This window comes from Arachis ipaensis, chromosome B6 (assembly GCF_059453495.1).
Source record: "Arachis ipaensis isolate K30076 ecotype BB chromosome B6, ASM5945349v1, whole genome shotgun sequence".
Classification (NCBI taxonomy): domain Eukaryota; kingdom Viridiplantae; phylum Streptophyta; class Magnoliopsida; order Fabales; family Fabaceae; genus Arachis; species Arachis ipaensis.
This window is the reverse complement of record NC_142441.1, coordinates 141,559,146-141,584,452: the sequence shown is the minus strand read 5'-3', so window position 1 is coordinate 141,584,452 and position 25,307 is coordinate 141,559,146. Positions and strand designations below refer to the sequence as shown.

Sequence of the window (25,307 nt, the reverse complement as noted above, 5' to 3'; positions counted from 1 at the left end):
AGCAACCCCAACAGAGAGCTCGGTTTGCATGCAACCTTCTCCAACCCTTTCGACTTCCATAGGAGCTTGAAACAAGGTAGCTCTCACCTTTCTCTATCAACCCTTGCTGTTTTGAAACTCTTCACTAGGTAAGCTAGCTTCGGTTCCTTCCCCTCTGTTCAATTCGGTTTTCACCATTACCCAACAGCCCAACCTTGTCTTTCCTTTCAATTTGTGTAGCTCAATGGCATTTTTCCTAACCTCTCTGAACCACCGAACCGCCTAGTTTAAGGAGGTGTTGTAGCTGAGAAAGTGAGCTTAGGAGCAAGACATATCAATTTTCGACATCACCAAGTAAGGGTTAGGACAATTAGACTACTATTTTTGTGGCTGTACATGTGATGAGAATAGATAAACTATTATATGCTTGATTGATGATAAGTGAGGCTCTAATATGTATTTGAATGATGGTTAGGTTATATGAATTGTTATGTTTGATAAAAATGCAGAAAAGTGAAATTGGGTTATGAATGTGTGTTTGTAAAAAGGGGTAAATTAATGATGACTATAACTTCTTAGAGCTATGTTGATCATGCTAGCAACTTTAGTTAGTGAAAAAAGGTAAAATTATGGTTTTAATGAATTCTAGGCTTGAATATGAGATTTAGTATACGAGGTTGTTGGAAATACATTGTGCAGAATTTTTTGCAAAATCTGCATAATTGGCAGCAGAACGAACGAATGCTCCTAATTTTTAGATGAAGTTATTTTTCTGTAAAACTTTAGTGTGTCTTGAATATGACATAAAAATTTTAGGAAATTTGGCCAAGCGTTTTGGAAGATATGAATTTTTGAAGTTTAGTGGTTGCTGCAGAATTTTCAGTTTTTCTGGTTCTACAGTACCGACTTCCAGACGCTATAACTTTTGATTTAAACGGAATTTTGAGTTGCTCCCAAAAGGGTTTTAAAGATTTATCAGTCTATTTTAAGTGAGAACAATTTTAGGTCCATATCTATTTTGTAGAATTAGATAAGCCATTTGGAAGATAGGTTATTTGCTGAAAATTCTGAATTGATTTATAAAAACAAGGCACCTCTTCCAATTGATAATTAATTACTCAAATGAAGTAATATGAACCTGAAACTTGTGGACTTTTAAACTTGGGAATGTTGACTTTAATCTCATCAAAATTTAGAAGTAACTGATTAGAATTGAAATTATTGTGGAATTTATAAAAAATACTGTTGCTGTCTATTTTTCTAAAATTTTGTAAATACAGTAGCAGAATTCTAAATATTGTAAAAAAAATTCAATTCTAATCCAAGTTCAGCAAAACTTAACTTAAATTGAAGATTAGGATCTCTAGAGTTACCTTACCAAGAAAAATAGGTCGTGCATAAGTATTTACAACACAAGAAGGTTTTAGATTGAACATGCTTAGGAAATGAAAAGGGATGTAAGTTGCCATAGGAAGGGTTAAGTTAAAAACAATGATATTGAGAGATAAATAGAAGAAATAAGAATGAGAAACAAGGAACGAAATAAAATTTGAGAATTATATTGAATGGGCCTTGTGCCGAACTGCTAATGCGAAAGTGCCCGCCTAATGGATAGCCTGAGATTGCTAATGCGGGAATGTTCGCCTAATTGATAGCACTGTTCCTTACTGTGATACACATTAACTGTTATTATAAAGAGGCCTAATTGACACGGGTAACCGTGATGCCAAGGTGTCTAATTGACACAGTAAAGAGACCATATTCGGGGTTCACTCCAAGTAACGTCGGGTTGCGGGTAGACAACCGACGCATGAGCTCATTGCCTACACTAGGAACAGGCATGCATCATCTTGTTTGTGCATATGTACTTCTTGTGAATTATTTTCTGCTATTTCCTTTTTGTCTATGCTATCTACTTGTTATATGTATGTTTGTGCCTTGAATCTCTGTGTTTGTTATTTTTTTTCTGTTTCGTGACAACTTAGAGACAAGGACCCTAGGTTCCCCTTTTACCTTGCTGAGAACTCTAGGTTCTCACCCTTCTTCCCTTTCTTTTTCCCCTCCCCAGATGGGTTCGGCAGAGGAGTTCTATGAGTTTCGTATCATCCTGAGCTTTGAGGACCCGGTACGGGATGGAGTCTTCATATGGAGCACGATGTGGACCCGCATCTACGTTTCACCCGAGCCCGGGTTACATGTTTCTGTACCGTGTTCCCCTTTTGACTTTGGCATGCCGTATGCATTCACGTTGTCCGAGTTACACCCATCGGAGATCAGTCCCCCTATTACCGTTCTTTGCTCTTAGTAGGACCACGCCGAGACTTACTTCTCCCGGATGCGCCTCTTGCACATGAGACTGATACGAGCCTTGCGCAACACCTTCCGATTCCCGCCTTTCAACCGGAGCCTATCGAGTTCGACGACCTTCTGGAGTTCGTGAGATCAGCTTTGGAGGCCGATCCTTTGAATGATCATCCTGTCTGGAACGACGAGCCAGAGGAGGACTCGGAGTCTAACGAGGATCCCGAGGAGTTTTGGGCAGCTTATCAGGAGTTAGTTCAGGGGTCACTCCAGAGTTAGGCATGGCGGATCTCCCTCTCCCTTTTGGTGGTGTTAGTGTTGCTTTCCCCTCGCTTTTGTAGTTTTTAGAGGGGTAGGACATCTTAGTAGTTCGGTTCCATTTTAGGAAACCCATGTGAGGGTTGGGATTGACTTCTTCTTTTGTGTCTGTTCATATAACTTGGTGTGGTACTCGGCTTTTGATAGACGACGCGTATCCTTAAACTTAACTCATGTACATATTTGTATATATGTTTTTATATGTTATTTTCTGTTGCCATGTGTTTTCTTGTATTATAACTTTAAGGAAACTGACCTTGCGAGCAGCTAAACGCTACGTCACGAATAATTCTTTATTTACGATTAAACCGATAAAGGCTTTTGGTCATGACGTGTCAAAAGTTGGAGTGTTACACAGATACTCTGTCCCGAGTTTAGAGGATGTTCTTTTGCTCAGCTACTTAAGTCAGAAATGCTAAGGAAGAGATCTTAAATTCCCGATTTGAGTATGTGAATAGAGAGAATGAGCTTAAAAGCTCTATAACTCGGATTCAGAGTCTTAATACTTCTCTCGCATCCTTACAAGAAGAGAACACCACCCTTCGAGGATTGGTACTTTCAAGAATAGGGAAATCGTTGAAATTATTTAATTTGCTTTTTGTAAAAAAAATTTAAGTTTATTGAACTCTCTTATTTTTACTTTTTTGTGTTTTGAATTTAGTGCTTTGGGATTATAATACTTTTCGTTCATAGTATTTTGTATTTAAACACTTTTTGTGCTTAATATTTTGAAATTTTCCATTCTATATGAGGTATGAGGTAAGTTTATTTTATAAATTTAATTGTCTTTGATTGTTTCTTTATTTAGACTAAGTCTAATAGACTTTATTGCCTTCTTTATAATTGCGCTTTAATTTATTGTACCATTTTTCTAATATCGGCGTATTTTGAATCATGCAATAATGTTCGAAATAATGACATTAAAGCATTCAAATAAATTAGCATTATGAAATTGTTATGAAACCAAATGCTGAATTCAAATACAACTTAATGAGAATTATAATTGAAAACATAGTGGGGTCTCGTTAAAAATCTAAATTAATAAGAAAAGAGTATACCTTATTCTTTTATCGATACTTCTTAAGAGTAGTACCTTTTGAGATAAACAACATTACACGTTTTTGGGATTTCGGCACCGTCAAAATTCTTTAACCTGTATACCCCATTCGCGAAGTTTTTTTTTCCCACCCTAAATGGTCCTTTTCAATTGGGGCCAACTTTCCTTGAGTTCTTGAGGTACCGATCCAGCCTTTCTTAATACTAGGTCTCCTAGTTGAAAGTTTTTGGGCCTTATTTTGGTGTTGTATTCCTTTGCAACCCTTTGTTTAATACTTGTTCAGCTAAATTAGTTCCTGATCTTACTTCATCAATAAGATCAATATCCATACAATGATCGAAACCCCTGAGTAGTAACATTGGACTAGGTTCTCCAAATTTTCTTGCGTTCTGGTTTTGACTTCTCTTAAACTCGAGAGTCCAAGTCCACTCAAAATACTCCAGTGAAATCTTTGACTTTATCTCTCAAGGTTAAACTTGCTTTATTGCACTTTATTGATTATCTGAGGAGATTGGGTAGCTGTTACACGACCTTTAGAGGTCAGTACTTCATCATGTAACTTTGTTGGTATAAATAACAGCTACTCGATGTTCTTTAATAGTGACTACATGAGTTTCAGAGGTCAGGACTTCATCACATAACTTAGTTGGTATAGTTCAGTACTTCATCATATAATTTTGTTAGTATAAATGCTCACAGGTCATTTATTGTTTTTCCTTTTTTCTTTATTTGTACCTTATAAGGTAATGGCTTAGACATTTAATGTCTTTAATGTAGTATTCTCGTTTAATCATAATTTCGAGTATTCTTTTTGTCCAAAACAGTTCTTAATGGTAAGGAAGACGGCATAACTTTTCACATTCACCCATAGAAAATGTGTCTATAAAGGAGAGATTCTACATCCTTATAAAGCATATTTTGTTCCCTTTTTTAATCGATGTAGGACTTCACATTCCACTCCTTTAACGGGGCCCAACATTCCGTTGGCATATCAATTTGAGAACTGATACTGATACCATTCGTTCTCCTTTCTAATAGATGTGAGACTTCACAATTTATATTATGAAGTATGTGGTGATAGATACCAACTAAGGTGCCACCTTACACATCAAATCAAGGAGGTGTGCTACACAAGCAAGTGCGAGAGTGACCAACATCACGTTGAGACACCAATATAACGATTTACTGTAGAATCAAAATTCTTGGGGTTGGGCTTGACTAAGTGTGTTACAAGTCATGGAGGAGGACGTTCCTTTGTTGGATTAGAGGACGACAATGCCAAGGCGATGTAGGAAATGCGTCGTCACATTCAAATTTGGGGAGGCGAAGAGAGGTGAGTCGGAGGATAAGTCCTCTTCGCTGAATAAGCCATGAAGTAGAATCTCAGCAAAATTATTGAAAAACTAGATAAATTGGGAGAAGGAGAAGAGAATCCAACCCGAAAAATTGCACAACAGTTTTAGGCTATACTAATTCTCCTTTCTCTAAAAAGTAAAAGTCGGTGTTGGCATAAAAAAAAAAGTTTGAAAAGTCAGAAATAACGTCATGAGCCAATTATAGTGGAACAAATCTCATTTTCAAACTAAGTTTTGTGTGTATGTCTCTCAATAGACGAAGAGAAAAAAAAAAGAAGAAAAAAAGATGTTTAAAACTATGGAATCAGATAAAAAAGTTATTAATAATTATTGTTTTTGTTATTTTGTATCATTTCAATAATTTATATATGTATTTTTCATATTTTATCTATTAGTATTACTCATGAAGATATTAAATTTAATAGCTAAATTTTTAATTTTTGATTTGTTTCGTACATTATTAAAATTGTGATGAATTGTTTATTCAAAATTTTAATAATATTATCCAAAAATAAATTTATTTTTTTTTCTAATCCAAATGTTAGATAACATAATTTAACATATTATAAAAAATTAATAACTACATTAATTTATTTTTATTTTAATTAATTAAATATATGGGGTTATAATAGAGACTAAAATTTTTTCTTTCTATTATAAAAAATACATTTAGTTTATATTTATGTTTATGACACAAAAGATGGTATAAATTTTTTTTTATAACAACTAGATCTAAATAAGAATTTGAGGGAATTTCTCATTAGAAATCCTCTTTTATTGAGGCAGCTTTATTCCCATATGGTTTGTTTGATATCCTAAACATGTTCATTCGAATAATTCATATTTAACATTAATATTTTCATTCGAAAAAGAAAGGGCAATTTACCTATATAAAATAAATGTTGAAAACCTTTACCTGATTACAACAATTGGAAACTTGCTTCGTGAATGTCTTGTTTCACTTTCTATATAAACCGTGGGAGCCAACTACGGTTTCCAAACTACACATAAACCGTGGGAGGCAGCCACGGTTTATCCTTGGGGAATGCAACACATAAACCGTGGGAGGCAGCCACGGTTTATGAGGACAAATGTGCATAAAACGTGGCTAGCAGCAACGGTTTATGAAGGGGTTCGAATGGGCATAAACCACTCTGAGCTCCCACGGTTTATGAGGAGAGAAAATCTATATATATGTGAGTGAGATTGAAGCTGCTGAGGAGAGATCATTATCACAATATCAAGTGAGGAAGAGAGTTTTCTTGTCTTAGTGCATTGCTATGGGAAAATCAAAAGAAGCAAAAAATATGGTGTGAAGTTCACTGATAGAGAACCATTGAGTATTTTCATCAGTTCATCAAGCACCTTGTCAGATGTGAAGAACAGCATCTTGCAGAAGTTTGGGGTATTTGGAAGCAAGTGGGTGAAGAAGCTATTCTACAAGATTCCCATCGCAGTGGTCTCGACCGGTGTTAAGTATGATATGTTTGTGCTAGCGGCTGATGAAGATATTAGGGTTCTGTTTCATTGTGTTAGGAGTTTTCTGGAGGTCAGAATACACGAGTTGTTCGCGAAGTTGGAGGTTGGTGTCGATAGTTCTGGGGCATCAGCTCCAGTTCATAGCTCGACTGCCGCGGGCAGTGCGTCTAGTTCGATGCCTGCGGCCCGGCCGTCTGTTCCGCAGATCACATCCCCTTCCTTCGCGGCTGATTTAGGACGAACGGATGCAGTTGGTTCTGTACTATTGGAGAATCCTGGGGTTTGGCAGCAGGCATTTGAGGCGGATACAGGTGGTGGCATAATTCATGAAGATCAAGGCTTTTGGGAACCTGATCGAGTAGAGAATGCAATGCGGGATGACGACTCTGACCAGAAACCTGTAGATATCATTAGGGACAGTGATGATGACACAGGTGCTAATCCACATGCACAACACAGGCCTTCAAGTTCTGGCACACAGCAGTACCCTCCACACTTCTCCACTCTAAACTTGGAGGCTTTGGGTCAACAGGCGGACGTAGGTGCACAGTTGGGGGTTCTTCTACAGAATTTCAGGTTGGACAATCGTTCCAGAATAAAGATGAGGCTGTTCTGAGTGTGAAGGACTATAGCATCCGTCATGGTGTTGAGTACCGAGTTTTGAAATTGGATCATCTGAAGTATCATGGAAAATGCAAGGAGTTCGGCAAGGGTTGTACTTGGTTGATTTGCATATCGCTTCGTACACGAAAGAGCACTTGGGAGGTTAGGAGGTACAATGGTCCCCACACTTGCTTGGCCACCTCTATTTCCAGTGATCACCGTCAGCTTGATTACCACGTCATCTGTGCGAGGATTTTTCTGTTGGTTAGGGCAGATGCTGTAGTTACGATAAAGGTCTTGCAACAAGCAACAGAAGCTGATTATGGGTTCAGGCCTAGTTACAAGAAGGTTTGGATGACAAAACAGAAGGCAGTCGCACAAATATATGGAGACTGGGAAGAGTCGTATGCCGAGTTGCCACGTTGGATGCTAGGGGTACAGTTGACCATGGCCGGGACTGTGACTGTGTTGAAGACCTCTCCTGTTCGAGTTGGGGATCAGGTCGATGAGTCTACGGTGTACTTTCATCGTCTTTTCTGGACATTTCCACCCTGCATCGAGGCCTTCCGGCATTGCAAGCCGCTTGTGAGTATTGACGGTACCCACTTGTATGGCAAGTATGGAGGCACATTACTATTGGCGATTGCGCAGGATGGGAACTTGAAAATCCTCCCGATTGCCTTTGCCCTTGTGGAGGGAGAAAATGCGGAGTCGTGATCATTCTTCTTGTCCAACCTACGAACGCATGTGACACTACAAGAGGGTATCCTTGTTATCTCTGATAGGCATAATGGCATCAAGGCTGCTCTTGAGAATCCCGAGAATGGTTGGCTGCCTCCACGTGCTATTGAATTTTGTCAGGCGTTGGTGAAGGCTATTGAGAGGAACATATGAGACTCAAGGTGCTTCACCGTGACGTTATACGACAGGCACAAGTCGGAGTACACGGTGGCCGAGACGACACCGACTGGAAATTTCTCGTTAGGTAGCTATCGAGTTTTCCTTAAGGATCACACATGCGATTGTGGCCACTTTCAGGCGCTCCATTATCCATGTTGTCACGCCATTGCATGTTGCGCCTACTCGTGCTTGAATTGGGCGTCATATGTTCACGAGGTGTATCGTATGGTTGAGGTGTTCAATGTTTACAAGCACGGGTTTGTTCCGCATATCCCAGAAGGTCTATGGCCCCCCTATGGTGGACCAACTGTCATACCTGATCCCAAAATGAGGCGTGCAAGAGAAGGTCGTTCGAAGGCAACCAGGATCCGCGGTAACATGGATCAATCTGCTGAGAACCAGCCAAAGCGCTGTGGCCTCTGCCGTCAGCCTGGGCATACGCGGAGGAACTGTGACCGGCACAGACATACTGCTGGAGGTGAAGCTTAGATGTTATGGCTTTTATGGTGTCGTTGTTGTCCTGTAAGTTGTATTAGGAGGTCTTAATTTGAGTAATGTAAGGTTGATTGAGTCAATGAATGCCGTTCCTTTGTTCAGTGTACTAAGTTCGTCTGTTTAAGTCCTTTTATTTTAAATGTTTAATTGAATTACTTTGATATCATTATCAATGCGCGTAATACTTGTGACAAGCTATTTCGTAGCTGTAGATCATACAAGATACATAAATATCACAAACATAGCAAATAATATGCAACAGCCGTCTGGAACATAAAAACATAAACATGATGCTAAGAACATAAGCTAACATAGTCCCAATCCTAGGAACAAAAGAACACATAACTAATCAGCATCCTCGATGGTGTCACTGTCATCATCATCGAACTGACCAAGCAGGTGACCTCCGGTGCCACACAAAGGAGGACGCCTCACCCTCCTCGGTCTCTGGTCCGCCACTGGTGCGGATGGCTGTGGGAGAACGGCGCTGAATGCTGATGCTGGGGTCCCTCCTAACGCGAACCATGGGTCAGATGGAGAGGCTGCAGGCTCGTTCAGGTCAACCGGCACCTGATGCTGAACATCGTGACTCGGTGGCTGGTACTCGGCAAACTGGGAATGAACCTCAGGCATATGGGGCCTATAATGGGTGGCATCATCGTCCCTCAGCATGTCTGCTATATCTCTAAAGAACTCTGACTGACTAACAGGATCATCGATATCCATGCCGACGGCCGCGGTAGTAAAGTCAGCGAATGCCTGTGCGTCGACACTTCTGAACTAGGGATGGCAAAATTCCCCGAGACGCGGGGATCCCTGCGGGGACTGCCCCAAATGGGAATCCGATTGTGGGGAATTTTCTCCGCGGGGATGGGGATGAGGGACAAAATTCCCCCGAAGCAGGCACGGGGACCCGAGCGGGGATCCCTGCCCCGTCCCCGCTATTCCCCGAAATTTATAAATTTCTTGAATTATCCTTAATAGTTTATTTCTCATACATGTTTTTTAGTCATTTCTCACACACACATATATATAGAAACACAAAACTCCTAATCTTTATTTGCATAACTCCTCTTCAATTCATAGATCCTTAAGGCTGTCCATATTCCATCCAACCTCTCTGCAGTCACTCCCTCATCACCCTTCTCATCGCATCGTCACACCTCACCGTGCCATCAACCTTACCGCGTCGTAATTTCTATTTGCGGCGTTCCTTTTCGTAACTCTGCCGTCGTGTCTATTCTCCTCTCTATTGCCGTATCTCCTACCTCGTCCACTGCTTTTTCCTTTGGCTCGTCGTTGCGTTCCCCATTGCGTTATTTCGAAAGAAGTCACCATCGTGTTATTTAGACTTTTTGTATAAAATCTTGCAGTTTTTGTATAAGATAGATACTTGTAGCTCTATTCATATAGAAATTAATAATTAATTAGAACTATTATGTAGATGGGGAATGGGGTCCCCGCGGGGAATGGGGCTCCGTGGGGAATGGGGATGGGGAGCAATATTCCCCCACGACGGGGAATGGAGGCGGGGATGGGGAGCATGGAGGCATCCCCCGCCCCCGCCCTGCCCCATTGACATCCCTATTCCGAACTGCTGAGAGGACCCTCCCACATCGTAGGTGGGCTGATCCATCCCGGTCGCCACACCACCAACATCCTCACTAACAGTGTGCTGAGCACCGTCATCCTCAGCGGATGGGACTCTACCCCGAGCCCGTCCACTACCATCCTGCCCACCCTGTCGTCTGGCTCTACGTCGAGGAACACGATAATCCACAACACCTCCATCATCAGGAGCAGCTAGGTCTTCATCCAAACGGTCGTCAAGCCATCGCCAATCTCGATCGGTGGTACGTGTGCTTATACGCCGACGCTGATCCACTCGCCTATTATCCGGTCTGTCGATAACCTGCACCCTGGGAGGTGCCTGTGACGATCCTCTGTGACGAGCCTCCTCCGTCAGCAAAATCGGCCTAGGATCCTGAAATGCAACCTCTGGGATAGGAACTGTGGGCCACACGGCACCACCAGTCCAAGTACTCAGCTGACGGACCGGGGTCAGCTACTCGGTCAACCAGTATGACTGAATCAAAACGGTCCTCCCAATGCTGATGCCACTCCTGATAATATCTGGGGAACCATCGGTCTCCACCCCTTCCATCCTTTGCATGGAGCCAATCTATGTTCAGAGAAAACTGAGGGAGATGCTGAACTCCGCCGAACTGCGGCATCACCCTATCCACCTGGTGCCACTCAATCGCGGCAAAATATATCAGGCTAGTGACCGCCGTCCATAGCCTACGGTGCTTGTCCACTAGTATCTCCGGATGAACAACAGCAGCCACCTCGGGAGAAGAATAAGGCTCCCACACCCATGCCGATCTTCCGTTTTCCATCAGATTCTCAAAATCAGCCAGACACCCACTCACGGACTCCCCATCGATCGGCAAACCCAGCTGATAGGCCACGTCTTGCAAAGTGATAGTGCACTTCCCAAATGGCATATGAAAGGTGTGGGTCTCAGGACGCCACCTCTCAATGAATGCGCTAAGTAGAGGCTCATCAACCCAAAATCACTGACTGTTCAGCCTAGCCAAGTGATACAAGCCCGCGGTCTCCAAATATGGTATAATCCGGTCGTGTAAAGGCATATTCTGTTGTCTTCTGACACCGCTAATAACCCTGGTAGACTGCAAAAATATGCATAAGAAAATCCTCAACATACGACCAATACTAACAACATCTAATATAATTTTAAAAAAATTATTATACACAAACATTAGTTTTCTATGTACTCTAGCGATGACAATAGTTCTAACAATACCAACAGGAATCACAAAAGTAACAACAACAACACTAATAATACTAACAACTCGCAATAATAACCATAATAACATTAACGATAATAATAATAACGATAATAATAACATCGATAATACTAACAAGTCACATTACTAGTAATAGTAATAATAATAATAATTATAAAAATAATCAAATTAAAAATTCACAATTAAAATATTAATAATAATATTTATAATAATATTAATAATGATAATAACAATACTAGCATTAACAATAATAATAATAAGAATAATAAATAATAAAGTTATTTAACTAACCTCTTGGTCGATATATCCGGCCACATGCGTAACACCATTTAACCGGTACATACGAGATTCGTCTTCCATCGGTCCACCGCTCAACTGGTTCAAAACCTCAACCCGGCCCCCTAAACCACAAAGCTCTCAGGATTCTCTCTCACACGACCAACCTCACAAACTTTTCAACCCTCAAAAGTGATCCGCCCTTACCAGCAACGGCTTCTATATTTATACTTGCTCATGAATAAACCGTGACTGCCTCCAAGGTTTTATGCACACACCATCTTCTTCGTAAACCGTGGCTGCCTCCCATGGTTTATGTGTTGCATTCCCCAAGGGTAAACCGTGGCTGCCTCCCACAGTTTACGTTGAGCACCAATTGCATGTAATCCTTTGCTGCCAGCAACGATTTATGTGTAGTTTGAAAACCGTGGTTGGCTCCCACGGTTTATATAAAAAGTGAAACAAGACATTCATGAAGCAAGTTTTCAATTGTTGTAATCAGGTAAAGGTTTTCAGCATTTATTTTATATAGGTAAATTGCCCAAAAAGAAAATAGCATAATACATTAAATAATATAATTATTAGCTCAAAATTATATTTTAATTAACTTTTTTATGCTCAATTAAAATTATAAAATATTAATTAATTTATTATTCGCTGTATTTAAATTATTTGAATTAGAGAAAAGGACAAATAGGTCCCTGACTTTTTGTTTTGCGGACATTTTCGTCCCTGACCATTGAAAAATACTTTTAAGTCCCTGACATTCACAAAATTTGGACGGATCAGTTCCTCCGTCCAAATGCCTCCGTCAGGGACTGATTCGTCCAAATGTCTCCGTCAGGGACTGATCCGTCTAAATTTTGTAAAGGTCAGGAACTTAAAAGTATTTTTCAATGGTCAGGGACGAAAATGTCCGCAAAACAAAAAGTCAGGGACTTATTTGTCCTTTTCTCTTTGAATTAAGTATAAAACTTATATAATTTTTTTATTTTACTATATGGATATTACTTTAGGTCTTATTTAGATTTTATGATTTTATTAATTTCCTTTTTTTACTTTAATTGTTAATAATTCACATCAATTCATGAAAAGGTTTGTGGAACAACTTTTATTATCTAATTTGAATAAAAAAAAATTACATCATTGGATATAAAATTTATCTATCATCTTAGTTTAACTTTTTTGTTGCATAATTAATTTGTTTAGATATTATTAAATTATTATAAATTATTTTTTGAATTATAAAAATTACATTAATATTGTTTTATACAGTTTTTAAAAGATGTTTTTAATTTTTTGAAAAATTATTGAAGAACTTTTGAAAAAATAAAAAAATATGAATTTTTTTAATTTCAAAAGTTATTTTATTATTTTTATTTATTAAAAAAATTAATTAAATTATTTACCTAAACACAGAATTATTTATTTATAAACTGATTTTAATTTAAATTCTTATATTTTAATTTCTTTTAAAATAATTTAATTAAGTTGTTTTTCGAAAATTGGCCTAAACAAATTGGATCCCATGACACAGACACAAAAAAACTTGGATCTTATGGCAACACTAATTTTTTGGTATGACTTTTGCAAAGTGTACCCTTTATTTCGTACCCGCCAAACACCAAAGGTTTTCGCGCCCATTTCTTTTCACTTAATCACTTTTTTCAATTCTCTCTCATTCGTTTCCTGCTGCCTCTTCAACCCTAGACTTCACTTCCACAGGCCACAATCCATCACCTCCTTCCTTCTCTCTCCAACCCGACACACATTGGCTTCAATTCCTTCTTCTTTCTCTCTTCGTCACACACCTACACTGACGACGCTGACGAGAACGCTCGGTTGCTCTGGCGGCCTCTGGACTCGCTGGCGGTAGTGAGGAGCGGCAGCGGTGAGCTGAAACGGGGACCCAGATTTTCTGATTTTCTGAATTTTCTGGTATTCTAAATATCTGATTTTTCTGCTACTTCACTATGGCGCTAAACTTAAAATTATTTCACTGGTATTGCTATCAATTTTGCATTTTTGTTAGCTTAGTATTTTGAACTCTATAACTATCACTGGTTTTTGACAATATGCTTATGAGAAGCGAAAGATGGAATAATACGATGTATTTAGCATCTAGGCATATGTTTAGGGTCCAAAGGCTTTCCCTTTTTTTATGCCTCATGCTTGATTATAATTATGCTTTTTAGTAAAAGTGCCCAGCAGAGTTTTTTCAACGAAACTTAATCGTTCGATTCCTTTTGCTTTCTCTTCTTACAGTTTCTCTGGAATCAAAGAGCTAAAGGAAGACAAGAACATCAGTACTTTGCTACCAACATTTGGAACAAGGAAAGAGTATGTTTTATTCTCATACATTTTTGGGACGAAAAGGCCCGCTGGCAACAGTGTGGATTGCTGCTCATCTCCAACACAGGCTAAAGAAGTCACATTATACGTCAACCAATATTCCATCCACCATTGGTAGGTTTTTGTTTTTATTAATGCCAATTTATAAGTTTTGATTGAGCTCTAAAATGTGTGGATGTCCATTTCGTTAATCATTTTCTTTAAGCTTACTTAATACTTTATGGCACTCATCTTTTTCAATAATCTTTTATATCACTGCTATCATTTCTGCATTATTCCTGAAAATCCTTTTTTTTATTATTTTATTTTTATTCTTTGGAAAGTCCAAGTTTTTTTTTGTTTCTTTTCCAAAACAACACTCATCTCATTTTAACGGTTCTTAATTTTTCATAATAATTTACAATTATTCATTTAGAATTTGCTTTCATGCAAAAGAAGAGGGTGGACTTGTTGCTTTTGGCTGTGCTGACAGTTGAGAGATATAGAAAGGACTAAGATAATTGCAAATGCTTTTTCATTTTGAAAGTCACTCCTAAACTTGTGTTTCTTAAATGTTTTTATGTGGTAATTTCTGTGTTTTTCAACTTACATTTGGTGATTTTTTCCTGTTGCAAAAAGCTACAATACTCCTCCTTTAGAATCTAATTTTAACACTTAAATTAATATTTTACCTGGATCTCTTGTAGAACACATCATGGATCCAGGGGCTCCTGTTGCACTAAGATTGTCGGGCCACCTTCTCTTGGGCATTGTTCGGATATATTCAAAGAAAGTTGATTACCTTGTCCATGACTGCAGTGTTGTTTTGACTAGTTTGAACAAAGCATTTGCTTCTATACAACTTAATTTGCCAGAGGATGCAAGGAAGGCACCAGTTCAATCTATCACCCTACCTGAGACATTTGATCTTGATGCCGTGAACTTGGATGATGAACCAGATCATAACAGGTATTGTAACTCGGTATGCTTTAGTCTTGTTTTTTCTTCTATTGGAATCTATAGATGATGTGGATTGTTGAATATCACTTAGGATTGAGGATAAGCACCAGAAGAATCAAGAAGATATCACAATACCAGGTTATATAACTAGATTTGTTGAATTAGTTATGTCTTAAAGTTTGTAAAAACATGACATTAATGATCTCTTTTGTGCTTTTTCATGTGAAGTGCAGATCAAATGGTAATGGAGCAGTTTATAGTTGTATCTTTTGATGAGGTATAACCTTATTTCCTTTCTATTACCTGCACCCTTTTTATTAATGGGGTTTTGGAGTTGCAAATATATTAAATCTGCTGAATTTTTCAATATTTAGGATATAAGAATGGATTCCTCTAACACAGAAGTGCTTCCAGATTCAGGGGTTGGACAAATGGAGGAGGAGTAAGCTTTCAAAGTTCTTTCTCATTTTGGTGTTTGTCTTATGAAACCAATTGAATAATCTATTTCTTTTTGGTTACAGCATTATCCTCCAGTCTCCATTGAAAAATGCTGGTTTCCAAGATGGTGGTCCAAGTATCCAGAGAGAATCACCTACTACCCCACATAGTGCTGGTGACCGCCCTCATAATGTTCAGGATCCTGAGGTTACCCGTGATGTGGGTCCTGGTGATACCACTTCTCCACAAGCAGCCCAACCTACGCCGGAGATTCTTCGTGATGCCAACGATGCTCGTAATGTAGAAAACCCTCTAGTATATCCAAATCCCGAGGATAAAGATACTGTACCAAGTGGAGATCTTGATGAAACTATGAAGGAAAAGGATCATATTCCTGAAATGATGGATGTGGACCCTGAAGGGATTCCTGCACCATCTGAGCAACATCTTGGACCACAAACTCCGGTTACTTCTCATGGGGATGCTTCAGATGCCCAAGTTTTCGTAGGTCAGTGCATTCTGTCTCGCGTTTTACAATAACCTAGAATTATAAAATTCTTAATCCTTAATTGTGTTGTAGGACATAGTTCCCCTCTGGTGCTTCGTGAAAGTCCACCAATTCAGCAGCATCCAAAGAGAGGAAGGAAGAGAAAACAGTTCTTTGATGATCCCATAGTCTTGACTAATAGGTAAGGTTTTAAAGTTTGAATTTTATTAAATTGCTCTGTTCTCCTGCAACTTATAGTCATGATCTATATTTCTATAACTTCCTGTTTTTCTTTTCATGCCCATTACTCATATAGGGATGTATATTTGTAGATTCATGAGGGGAGCACTTAATAATCCCCAAGATATACTTAAAAAAAGAAGGGAAGCGCCTTCCTCTGCCTTGGGTACATGGAAACTGAACAATATCCAAAGAAAGGAACAAATGTTTGATCAGCCATTATTAACTGGTAAATAGGCTTGTTTTACAGCTTGTGTCTCCTTATAGTTTTTCATAAACTTATCATCTGAAAACATGTTGCTCCATATCAGGAATTTGTAAGGATCATATAGACATATCCAAAAGGGAATATATATGTTCAAAACCCCATTTGGTCATCTCTGAGGAAGATCATGAGGATGTTGGTATTGCCAGGACTTCATCCCCAACTAATCAAATCCCGGAGGAGCCTAGACCTGTTACACCTGTTGCTGTATCCATTGCTTCACCTGTACTGGATAGGGAAATTGAACATATACGCCTTAATGTTGCTGCTTCTCCACCTCATATGGTCCCTTCTCACGATGTGGGTGTTGAAATCAATATTGAAGGTGAAGGTGAAGGTTCGGGCAATGTTGGAAGAGATGACATGAGTTCTATTTCTGCTCAGAATTTAAGGTCTGTGTCAGTTTCCCCGGAGAGAACAAATATTGCAACTGGGTCAATGGATACACCAGATTTAGCAACATCACCTGCAGTTCCTGGATCAATGATGGAAACACCCACGACATATGTTGGTGAATCATCTCGAAACCTTGGTCTTTCAGATATTCATCAGTTGATCAATTCTGCGGCAACAGAAGTAAGCTTTGAAACTTTGTAATCAATGCTTTCGTATATTCTTACTTGGTTAACCATATTCCATCCTATCTATACATTGTGTTTCTCCTGATTTTGTTGTTTTGTTGTGTTACTTTTTTTCTTTTTTGGTGGTATGAAATATGTATGAGCAAATATATTTTACATTTTGACCCGTGTTACCTTAAAGTTGATATTTATGTATATTCTTTTAAAATCCACTAGTTCTATAATTTTTAGTTTTAAAAACCTTTTAATTGATTTAATGATGCCTTTTGATTTGATGTTCTTAATTGATTACGATTAACCATTACATTTAATGTTTTTGTTCAACTCCTGTAGGAACTCTCTTTTCTGGAAATGGACAACAACTCACCAGCCAGTATGTTCTATTTTCCTTTCATTTGCAATTTGATGTACTATTCTTTATTTCTTTTTCTATTTATTGTGGGTTTACTTTTATCTTGCACAGACGATATTGGAATGCCAAAGTTTGTGTTATTTTCATAAGTAGCATTATAGATAACATAAATATTTTAATGGCAGGTTTGCAAAGTACAAGTGAAGGTCTCAATATGTCTACGAGGACTAGGTACTGGTTTATTATATTTGTTCTGGTTTGGTTTTGGTAGTCATATAATGTCAATTAAGTCTCTTTAAGAAGGATTTTGAAAATGTTTTTAAGCTACACATTTGAGGCTTCAAATTTTTTAGATGTAGCTTGTGTTGCTAAATAGGTAGCTGTATAAATACTGCCCAAGTCCCTTTATTTTCCTGAACGAATTTTGAAGTTAATAAAATGAAGAGTCATGAGAGAACAATAACAACAACAAAGTCTTATCCCACTAGGTGGGGTAGATTACATAGATCAAACTTCATTGTACTCTATTATCTATCATGTTTGTAGTAAGATTGTTCACACAGATTTCACGTAGCCACTTAATGTAGAGTGTTTATAAGTCTTCCTCCTCTATTTCTAACCACTTGTCTGTCTTCCTTCTAATCCACCTTTCTCACTAGATGCTCTACTTGCTTTCTCTCCACATGTCCAAACCACCTAATACGAAATTCTACAATCTTTTCAACAATGGGTACTACTCTAAGCATCATCATCCCAGCCATGCTGAACTTATGTTCATATTCATCCTTTGTCAGCCAATACACCTTTCCATAGAGCCTCTGTTGACTACATGAGAGATTGAGAGATGGATTTGATGGATAAAGAATGTGCAAAGGTGCATGCATTTATTGCTGTATCATTACTTATTTTACATGCTATTTCAATTGCTTTGTGATTCAAATTACAAGTTTTACATGAACAATTAATTTTATCTGCTTTTAGTATTTTATCTCATTCTTCATGTAGTCTGGGAACTTGAATAGTTCCAGTTTACCTAGTGTACTTCTACATCATATGATCTCTGGCCTTTGGTTTCCCTCTTTCATGGGCTAGAATAGATTATTTATTTGACTTATCATAATATGTAAGTGGAAATTCAAACATAAGATATCAAGCAAGAGTAAGTATGGAAAAAAATGGTTACTTTTAGGAATTGGATATATTTGGGATTGATGGTGGTGATTATGCAAAAGAATCATAACAAGTAAAGGCACTCTTTTGTCAATGATGTTGATGGGGGAAGTACGGTAGACTTTCATGTTAGGTGGTTTGGGTATGTGTGGAGATCCTTTAGTAACCCACAGTAAGGACGGTAAGAGTAGAGAGGGGCTCGACAAATCATGGGTGAAACTATTAGAAAGATTTAATTTGTAATGTGTAAATGTGAATGTTATTTATGATTTGGCATTATGGCCTCATCAAATGTAGTTGGCTTTATTTAGTGTGATAGGGCTCAGGTGTTATTGATGTACTAGTTGTTTAAGTCCCCTGCTTTGAGCTAATATTCTCGACTTGTTTAACTCTAGGGCTGTAGCTGAATTTTTCAAAAGTCGAATTGCCCCAATTTTGGAGGACCCTGCTGAAGATCTCAGCTTGAATAAGATCTTGGAAGGGAAAACTAGAAGGATCTCTGCTTGCATGTTCTATAGCATATTGGTGAGTTTTCAGTAACATTTCCAAATTTTACATAATAACCATATGTTAGGGACTTGGGTATTATGGGTGCTCAAAGTCCCACATCGGGTAGTGTGGGATGCTTGATGTTGTATATAAGGAGAGTGGTTCTTCCCCCTTAACAGCTAGCTTTTAAGGTGTGGTTTCCCACTTTCCTTATATATTTAACAATGGTATCAGGGCCTGGTTGTCGGCGCCATGGAAGCCGCTGTGGACGTCGGCTCTCCAGGGCCGGTGTATTGTTAGGGACTTGTATATAAGGAGAGTGGTTCTTCTTCCTTAACAGCTAGCTTTTAAGGTGTGGTTTCCCACTTTCCTTGGATACTTAACACCATAGTTATGCAACATGAATATGCAAGAGGATACTGATCATACAATTATTACTTAACATTTAGATAGTAGAGACTAGAGTATTTTTCTAATTTTCTCTTTGTTTTTTCCAATTAGATATGACTTGCTGTGGGTTTTCTTTATGACTTAAGACTAGTGGCTTATGATTGTGTGTATGTTAATTGGACCAGTAGTGGATTGTGAATAGAGATATAGCATTTTAGTGTTTTGTTGACCGGTAGTAACAAAAGGGAAATTTCTTTGGTGAAGAATGAAGATTCACACTAAATTTATAGAGAAGATGATTTTTTTGGGTGACCTTTTCTCTTATTTAAAAAAAAAATCTCCATTGAAAAGCATTCTTCACCATAGCATAATCCTCACAAAAAGTCCTACAAATTGTACTTATTTATTCTTGTGAACAATGGAGTGTCCCCCCCCCCCCTCTCTCTCTCTCTCTCTCTCTCTCTCTCTCTCTCTCTCTCTCTCTCTCTCATAGAATTTAGTCTTTTCTTGGTGATGCCAATTTGAATGTTGCATTATAGGTTTTGAAGAGTTATGGACATATTGACGTACATCAAGAACAGCCTTATGGTGATATCAGCTTGAATTTGACCCCTTCCTTGAATTGTCAATTTTGATAGTTTTGTTAAGTTGCTTGTAATACTTCAGGGCGCTGATGTAAATAGGTAAGAGTTCTAGCCTCTTTTTGAGACTTTCATGACTTTATTCAAGCTTATAGTAGAAACTAGTTGTACTTTTGGTTTAACTCATTTTATTTTATATTTTTACGGTCATCATCTGTCATATATGCTGATGCATTTGCTTTCAATTGTAATACTGCATTGTCTTGTTTGTTATTTTGGTAAAACCTGGGGAAGAGGGTAAAAAAGAATATGAAGCAAATTTCACTCTTGAGAATTCTTGACCTTGAAAATGTATTGGATCTAATTTATACGTAGGGTTTGAGCAAACAAATTGTAGTTAATCATTTATTTTCTTAAAAGTCATTAGATAAATTGAGAATTCCCATGCTGTTGTTGCTCGATAATTATTATTTATTTATTTATTTTTATTGATGTCAATATATAATAATTAAGTTCTTGTTTATTTATACATCCCAAAAAAGAAGTCTCTTTCCTTTTTGACCCCATCCATGCATAATACACTGTTGATGAAGCTAAAAATTCGTATTATCTCTTGTTTAAACTTTTATCTTTATTGGATTGCAGATGGGTCTCGAGACAAGAAAAGTGTTGGATTCTGGTAAACATGGACACACACTAACAAGCACATAGAGAAATGGTTTTGTCACTTAGTTTTGTATGTAGAGTACTTGCGTACTCTAATCAAGCTATAATTAAATATTAATATTATTATTATTATTATTATTATTATTATTATTATTATTATTATTATTATTTCTTTTTAAGTTATTGTAAAAAAAATAGGATGAAATTTGGCCTTTAACAGTTTAATTTGGTCTTAATTTATTGTCTGCCACTTAGCAAAGCATATGGCATCGTTTCGATGTGTTTACTAGCTAGCTTGTGTTATTTATGGATGGAAATGATAATTTGTATTTGCTGAATGCTAGATAAAGGTGTTAATGTTACAGTTTTTACAGTTGTCTGCAGTTGGCATCCTTTGTTTTCTCTACTGGATTAGAGCAGGTTTTTTTTTTTTTTTTTTTAACTCTGGTTATTTTTGTGGTCGAAGTGGCTTAATTGTATGGTTTACTTTAATATGACAATAACGGTGCGTTCAGGTGCGAACAATCTAAACAAGATCCTCTCGTGTACAAAGAAGTTTGATAAGAAAGACTATAAAATTTGAAAGGAAAAAATAGGTCCGTTCAGTTTGGCATGAGACTAAAGTTTGAATATAGAGTTAAAGACCATGAAGTCAAACTAAGAATACAGACATTGACAAAATAGACGAAAAAAAATGGCATATCATTATACATAATTGAACATGATACACTCCTCTTTTCCCTTTTATTCAACAAACCTATTTACAGATGAACAAGGAAGATCACTTCCGTAAAAAAAAAAAAAGGCTATTACAGTAGATTGAGAGTTGAAAGTGAACTTCCCCTAAGGAGTTTTATGGAGGTTCGGTCTTATTCAGCCATCTATATCTGTTCAAGTTAATAATACAAACTCCACTAAGTCTACCATTATACGCACATATTCTATTAATAAGCTCTTCTCTTCTTGATCCGATATAGATGCTTGGTTGATGATTTTCCTAATTGCTTCCATCAAAATCAGGGTTAAGATTCATTGCCTCTTTATGTCGGATTCTTCCGTCTTTGCAAACCTTCCGCGGATTCTTGGCTGGCTGTCGGCGAGTGCCTTCCTGCAAGCATACTGGAAACAAAAGCAAATTATAGTGTCAATGGAATTATGCATGATTAAAAAAAAAAGTTTGATGCCTGTTAAATTACTTAAGCTATGTAAATAATTGGTTTTGACAACTAGTATTTCTACATTGTTTAACCCTCATTCTTTTTTCTTGATATTGCCACCTTACCTAGTATTTCTTATACAATCTTACAAAAATTGAAGGCACATGTGATGTGAGGCAATCCAATACATAAGAATTTTCAAGGCATTTGCTTGTGAAATTCTTAATTATCAAAATGGCGGCAAAACTGAAAAGTTACCTTAATCTTCCTTCCAAAATTTCTCTTTGTCTTCTTGTTTCTATATCTCGAGAGTTTTTCTTGCCGTTCCTCGCTGGTGCAGTTGCTAAGAAGAGAAGGCCTATCATGGGGAGATTGAGCAACATTCATGTTTCCATTACCAAGTGTCTGTAAACAAAAAATGCATCAATTTGTTAATTCTAAGTGATCAATCAGATTAAGGTAATTACAGAATTCCTTTATAGCAAACCAACTGATAAGAGATGAATTGATTGAAATTCTTTATTGGTCTTGTTAGGTCTTGAGCCTACTAACCTTTATATCTCCCTCACTAAATGCTCGTCGCATGCCATAAACCTCATTGAAATCAATTCCAGGGAATTCTAGAAAAGTAGGCTTCATGCCAACAGAATTCATCCAATCCATTGCACTCAAGCTTCTAGAACTGACACTCTTGGCCAATGGCACATCAGGAATTGGTTTATTTTCTTGAGTGAAACTGTCATCTACATTCAGAGCAGGAATATTGATTTCCAATATATCAGACAGCGGTGACTCTATCGCTGCCTTCTCTATGAGATCCTTTTTGCACTCGTAGAACACCTCACTCAAGAGCTGATTATCGTTCTGAAGAATGTCGATGTCCTGAGATTCTAGACCCTGTGAGGATACATCTTCCCCGCAAGATATCATTGAGATGGCTGCTGCAGTCATTGGATCCACATCTATCAGTGGTTCTTCTATGATAGGTTCCGGTGCTTTGAACAAATCTCCTTCTACTAACAGATCATACTCTGTCATTGCTGAAGATTGAGCAAGGTCACTCTGCATCAAACACAAGGAAACAAAAAGTAAACAACAGATAATTCAGAAACATAATATGTATAAATTTCAGCTTTAAGATAAAAAAGATTAAATACAGAAGATATCAAACACTTAATATAAACATAGTGGCAGTAAACATCATAATCAATGTATTATTAATGTTAATAGCAATTTAAGTGTGGCCCTCCACAGCCGCAACGAAACACAATGAGCAATTCAATGGTGCTTAATCTGAGGTCAATAATGATCATTTTTCTTTAATACTTGTTATAAATAAAAACAGGAAGAGCAATCAAAATAAGAAAAAAGAACAGAAAGAAGACCACTTGTATTGTGAGTCATATTTGTGTGTGTCCCTGAGCCAATTACTAAATAGTTTTATTGTATTATTAAGTATGATATATATAGTAGCGAAACTACAACATAACAGAAGCCTTGCATCAACAATGAAAAGGGCACAAATTCAGCTGAGACCGTCACACGGGGAAAGGAAGAGCGAGAAGCAAGAGAAGAGATCAGATCAAGTTTTTATTTGAATTGGAATTTAGTTACATGAGTGCTAGTTCAAAGATCATCATGCTTCACCCCCCAAAAGCTGTGACTTTGAATGAGTCCATGTGTTGATGGCTGAAAACATTGAAACTAGCATCAGAGGAACATGCCCATAGCTTCAGGTATCTCATTATAGGATCAAAATTTTTGTTAACAATTTGGAGGGAAAATACTAAAATCTTTTCACCATATCTGTCACTTTTAGTTCTTTGATACATTAAAAAGTGTACCAAAACAAAATTATATCTAAATACATTGATTTATTAAAATATAAAAAAATAAAGAGCAACAGTAATAATAATAACCCGGAACTAGTAAATAAATGAATAAAGTGAACAAGTATCAAAGTATCTTAAGCTTGAGACTAAAGTGTTGTTTCAAACTTCAATGACCAAAACACTAATCCATGTCATTTTGAAAGTTGAAACAACCCCACTTACTAATAATTTTTAAGTACTTTATTTATTTGTTTATTACTGACTTTATTATTTTAAAATTGTGTAGTGCAGAGAAATAGAAGCAAACTAGCATGATAATCGCCTCCTTTCTCCTCCAACTACAAAATTTTAGTGCGAGACAAAGCCATGATGAAGCTATTAAGTTGAGCATAAACTAGTCCTTTTCCTCTAACCCTTTTCTTTATCATTGCCATAAAGAAAAAAGAGAATAATAATAAAAGAACTTTAATTTTTTCCCCTTCAATCAACCTCCCTCAGTGCGGCACAAAAAGACAAGCCCCACTATGAGTTCACACTTCATCCCCAAAAATATTAAAATTAAAATTTAAAAATAGAAGAAAGAAAGAAATTGCACAGAACACGGAAGTATCACAACTAATAACACTTTCCATCAATGCTTCTTTTTTTTTTCTTTTTTTTTGTAACACTTTTTCCAGATCCAGCATATAAAAGCCAACTCCAGCTGTGAAAACATTCTGAATGAGATGGTGCGAACGATCAAAACGAAATAATAATAATGATAAAAAAAAACATGGTGTTAAATAAATAAATTGACAAAAATTAAATAAGTATCAACTACTCAATTTTCTTCTCATCAAACTTAGTACTATGAATCAAGCAACTCAATTTTGAGATTTCAATTAGTTCATGCAAGTAGAAGAGCTCATTAGGTCAAATGCAGATGAAGCAAGCGGTGCTGAAGAAAATTGAACAAAGTAAAAGCATTAATAAGAGAGTTATATAGGTACCATTGAATCAATGGATTTCTGGTTCATGCAATACTCCTCAAGCTGTTGAAGCTCTTGAGAGAAGTTCTGCAAATACGGGAAGAAAAGACCAGTTTCTGCATACATTTTTTCTTTCTTTCTTTCCTATTATTTTTATTTTGTCTTGGAAAATCTAAGCTTCAGTGAGAAAAGAAAGAAGAGGAAGAGAATGGAGAGAGCAGCCAAAGTGTTTGAGATTTTAAGAGCTTTGATGATTATGAAGACTTAGAAAGAGAGAGAGAGAATTTAATGATTTATATATGTGAAAAAAAATTGAGGGGAAAAGTGATGTAAGGAAATACTAAATAAAGACAAAAGTAGGAAAAGGACACTATCATTTTTATAATGCAGTGACCCCATTTCTCTTGTCATTCTCATAAAAGATATGCTTTTTCTTTTTCTTTTTTTTTTTTATTAAATAGTAGTGAGGACTGAGGAGATATATTATTTTGGAGTATTATAATTGCAAATTGGTGCACAGAATACGATGAATTGCACCAAAGGCAGTGTCAGTGTACTGTATCTGTGGCCATGTTGTGGGGTTGGGTCCTCTTTGGGACTCAACAGTAATCATCACTCATCTTTCCCACTCATAGGCGGAAACAGTTTTCTCCCAAATATTTTTTTTTTCTTTATTAGAGATGACAATGGCTCTATGTAGGGGGGAGATTCTTCTCCCATCCCCTGTCTTCTGTTCTACTTTGATAAAAGTCATAAATCGCTTTTTGTCTCTATCTCATTTTTATTTATTTCCTTTTTCAGAAAAA

The 25,307-nt window shown here is 37.2% G+C and overlaps 4 protein-coding genes across 7 annotated transcripts; 2 read left to right on the top strand and 2 right to left on the bottom strand.

Annotated features, from left to right (window-relative positions):
- The first annotated feature begins 2,111 nt into the window (after positions 1-2,111).
- On the top strand, positions 2,112-7,809 carry LOC107647580 (uncharacterized). Its single transcript, XM_016351648.1, has 4 exons — positions 2,112-2,214; positions 2,288-2,531; positions 6,364-7,027; positions 7,084-7,809. Exons 1-4 carry the CDS (start codon positions 2,112-2,114, stop codon positions 7,807-7,809), a joined length of 1,737 nt encoding a protein of 578 aa, XP_016207134.1.
- Positions 7,810-8,832: 1,023 nt separating this feature from the next.
- LOC148562980 (uncharacterized) lies at positions 8,833-9,213 on the bottom strand. Its single transcript, XM_088490061.1, has one exon. The coding sequence runs from the start codon at positions 9,211-9,213 to the stop codon at positions 8,833-8,835; it is 381 nt and encodes a 126-aa protein (XP_088346187.1).
- Positions 9,214-13,294: 4,081 nt separating this feature from the next.
- On the top strand, positions 13,295-20,889 carry SYN3 (Rad21/Rec8-like family protein). Of its 3 annotated transcripts, XM_016307074.3 has the most exons (15): positions 13,295-13,532; positions 13,860-14,060; positions 14,633-14,894; positions 14,977-15,023; positions 15,119-15,162; positions 15,260-15,327; positions 15,407-15,831; positions 15,904-16,012; positions 16,143-16,279; positions 16,362-16,891; positions 17,230-17,269; positions 17,434-17,479; positions 18,814-18,943; positions 19,837-19,980; positions 20,524-20,889. In XM_016307074.3, the coding sequence occupies exons 2-14, from the start codon at positions 13,937-13,939 to the stop codon at positions 19,930-19,932; spliced, it is 2,058 nt and encodes a 685-aa protein (XP_016162560.1). In that variant the 5' UTR covers positions 13,295-13,532; positions 13,860-13,936; the 3' UTR covers positions 19,933-19,980; positions 20,524-20,889. The 3 variants fall into 3 exon arrangements, 2 of the variants coding, with proteins under 2 accessions (XP_016162560.1, XP_088345693.1); XR_015885741.1 differs by lacking the exons at positions 19,837-19,980; positions 20,524-20,889 and adding an exon at positions 17,908-18,122 and having other exon boundaries at positions 18,814-18,945; XM_088489567.1 differs by lacking the exons at positions 18,814-18,943; positions 20,524-20,889 and having other exon boundaries at positions 19,837-19,974.
- A 336-nt stretch (positions 20,890-21,225) lies between these two features.
- LOC107605261 (uncharacterized) lies at positions 21,226-24,815 on the bottom strand. Of its 2 annotated transcripts, XM_016307076.3 has the most exons (5): positions 24,523-24,679; positions 23,316-23,390; positions 22,254-22,763; positions 21,960-22,106; positions 21,226-21,663 (listed from the first exon to the last, which is right to left on the bottom strand). In XM_016307076.3, exons 3-5 carry the CDS (start codon positions 22,737-22,739, stop codon positions 21,574-21,576), a joined length of 723 nt encoding a protein of 240 aa, XP_016162562.1. In that variant the 5' UTR covers positions 22,740-22,763; positions 23,316-23,390; positions 24,523-24,679; the 3' UTR covers positions 21,226-21,573. The 2 variants fall into 2 exon arrangements, with proteins under 2 accessions (XP_016162562.1, XP_016162561.1); XM_016307075.3 differs by lacking the exon at positions 23,316-23,390 and having other exon boundaries at positions 24,523-24,815.
- Between the last annotated feature and the right edge of the window lie 492 nt (positions 24,816-25,307).

Bases quoted from the DNA above. Each gene is read 5' to 3' on its own strand.
- LOC107647580 (XM_016351648.1), top strand. From the start codon at position 2,112: ATGGAGTCTTCATATGGAGCACGATGTGGACCCGCATCTACGTTTCAC. The intron at 2,215-2,287 runs GTATGCATTCAC...TGCTCTTAGTAG, and splicing joins CCTTTTGACTTTGGCATGCC to GACCACGCCGAGACTTACTT. The intron at 2,532-6,363 runs GTTAGTTCAGGG...TATTTTCATCAG, and splicing joins TTTTGGGCAGCTTATCAGGA to TTCATCAAGCACCTTGTCAG.
- SYN3 (XM_016307074.3), top strand. From the start codon at position 13,937: ATGTTTTATTCTCATACATTTTTGGGACGAAAAGGCCCGCTGGCAACA. The intron at 15,163-15,259 runs GTATAACCTTAT...TTCAATATTTAG, and splicing joins TAGTTGTATCTTTTGATGAG to GATATAAGAATGGATTCCTC. The intron at 15,328-15,406 runs GTAAGCTTTCAA...TTTTGGTTACAG, and splicing joins GTTGGACAAATGGAGGAGGA to CATTATCCTCCAGTCTCCAT.
- LOC148562980 (XM_088490061.1), bottom strand. From the start codon at position 9,213: ATGGATATCGATGATCCTGTTAGTCAGTCAGAGTTCTTTAGAGATATA.
- LOC107605261 (XM_016307075.3), bottom strand. From the start codon at position 24,627: ATGTATGCAGAAACTGGTCTTTTCTTCCCGTATTTGCAGAACTTCTCT. The intron at 22,107-22,253 runs GTTAGTAGGCTC...TTTTGTTTACAG, and splicing joins TTAGTGAGGGAGATATAAAG to ACACTTGGTAATGGAAACAT. The intron at 21,664-21,959 runs GTAACTTTTCAG...TTTTGTTTCCAG, and splicing joins ATTTTGGAAGGAAGATTAAG to TATGCTTGCAGGAAGGCACT.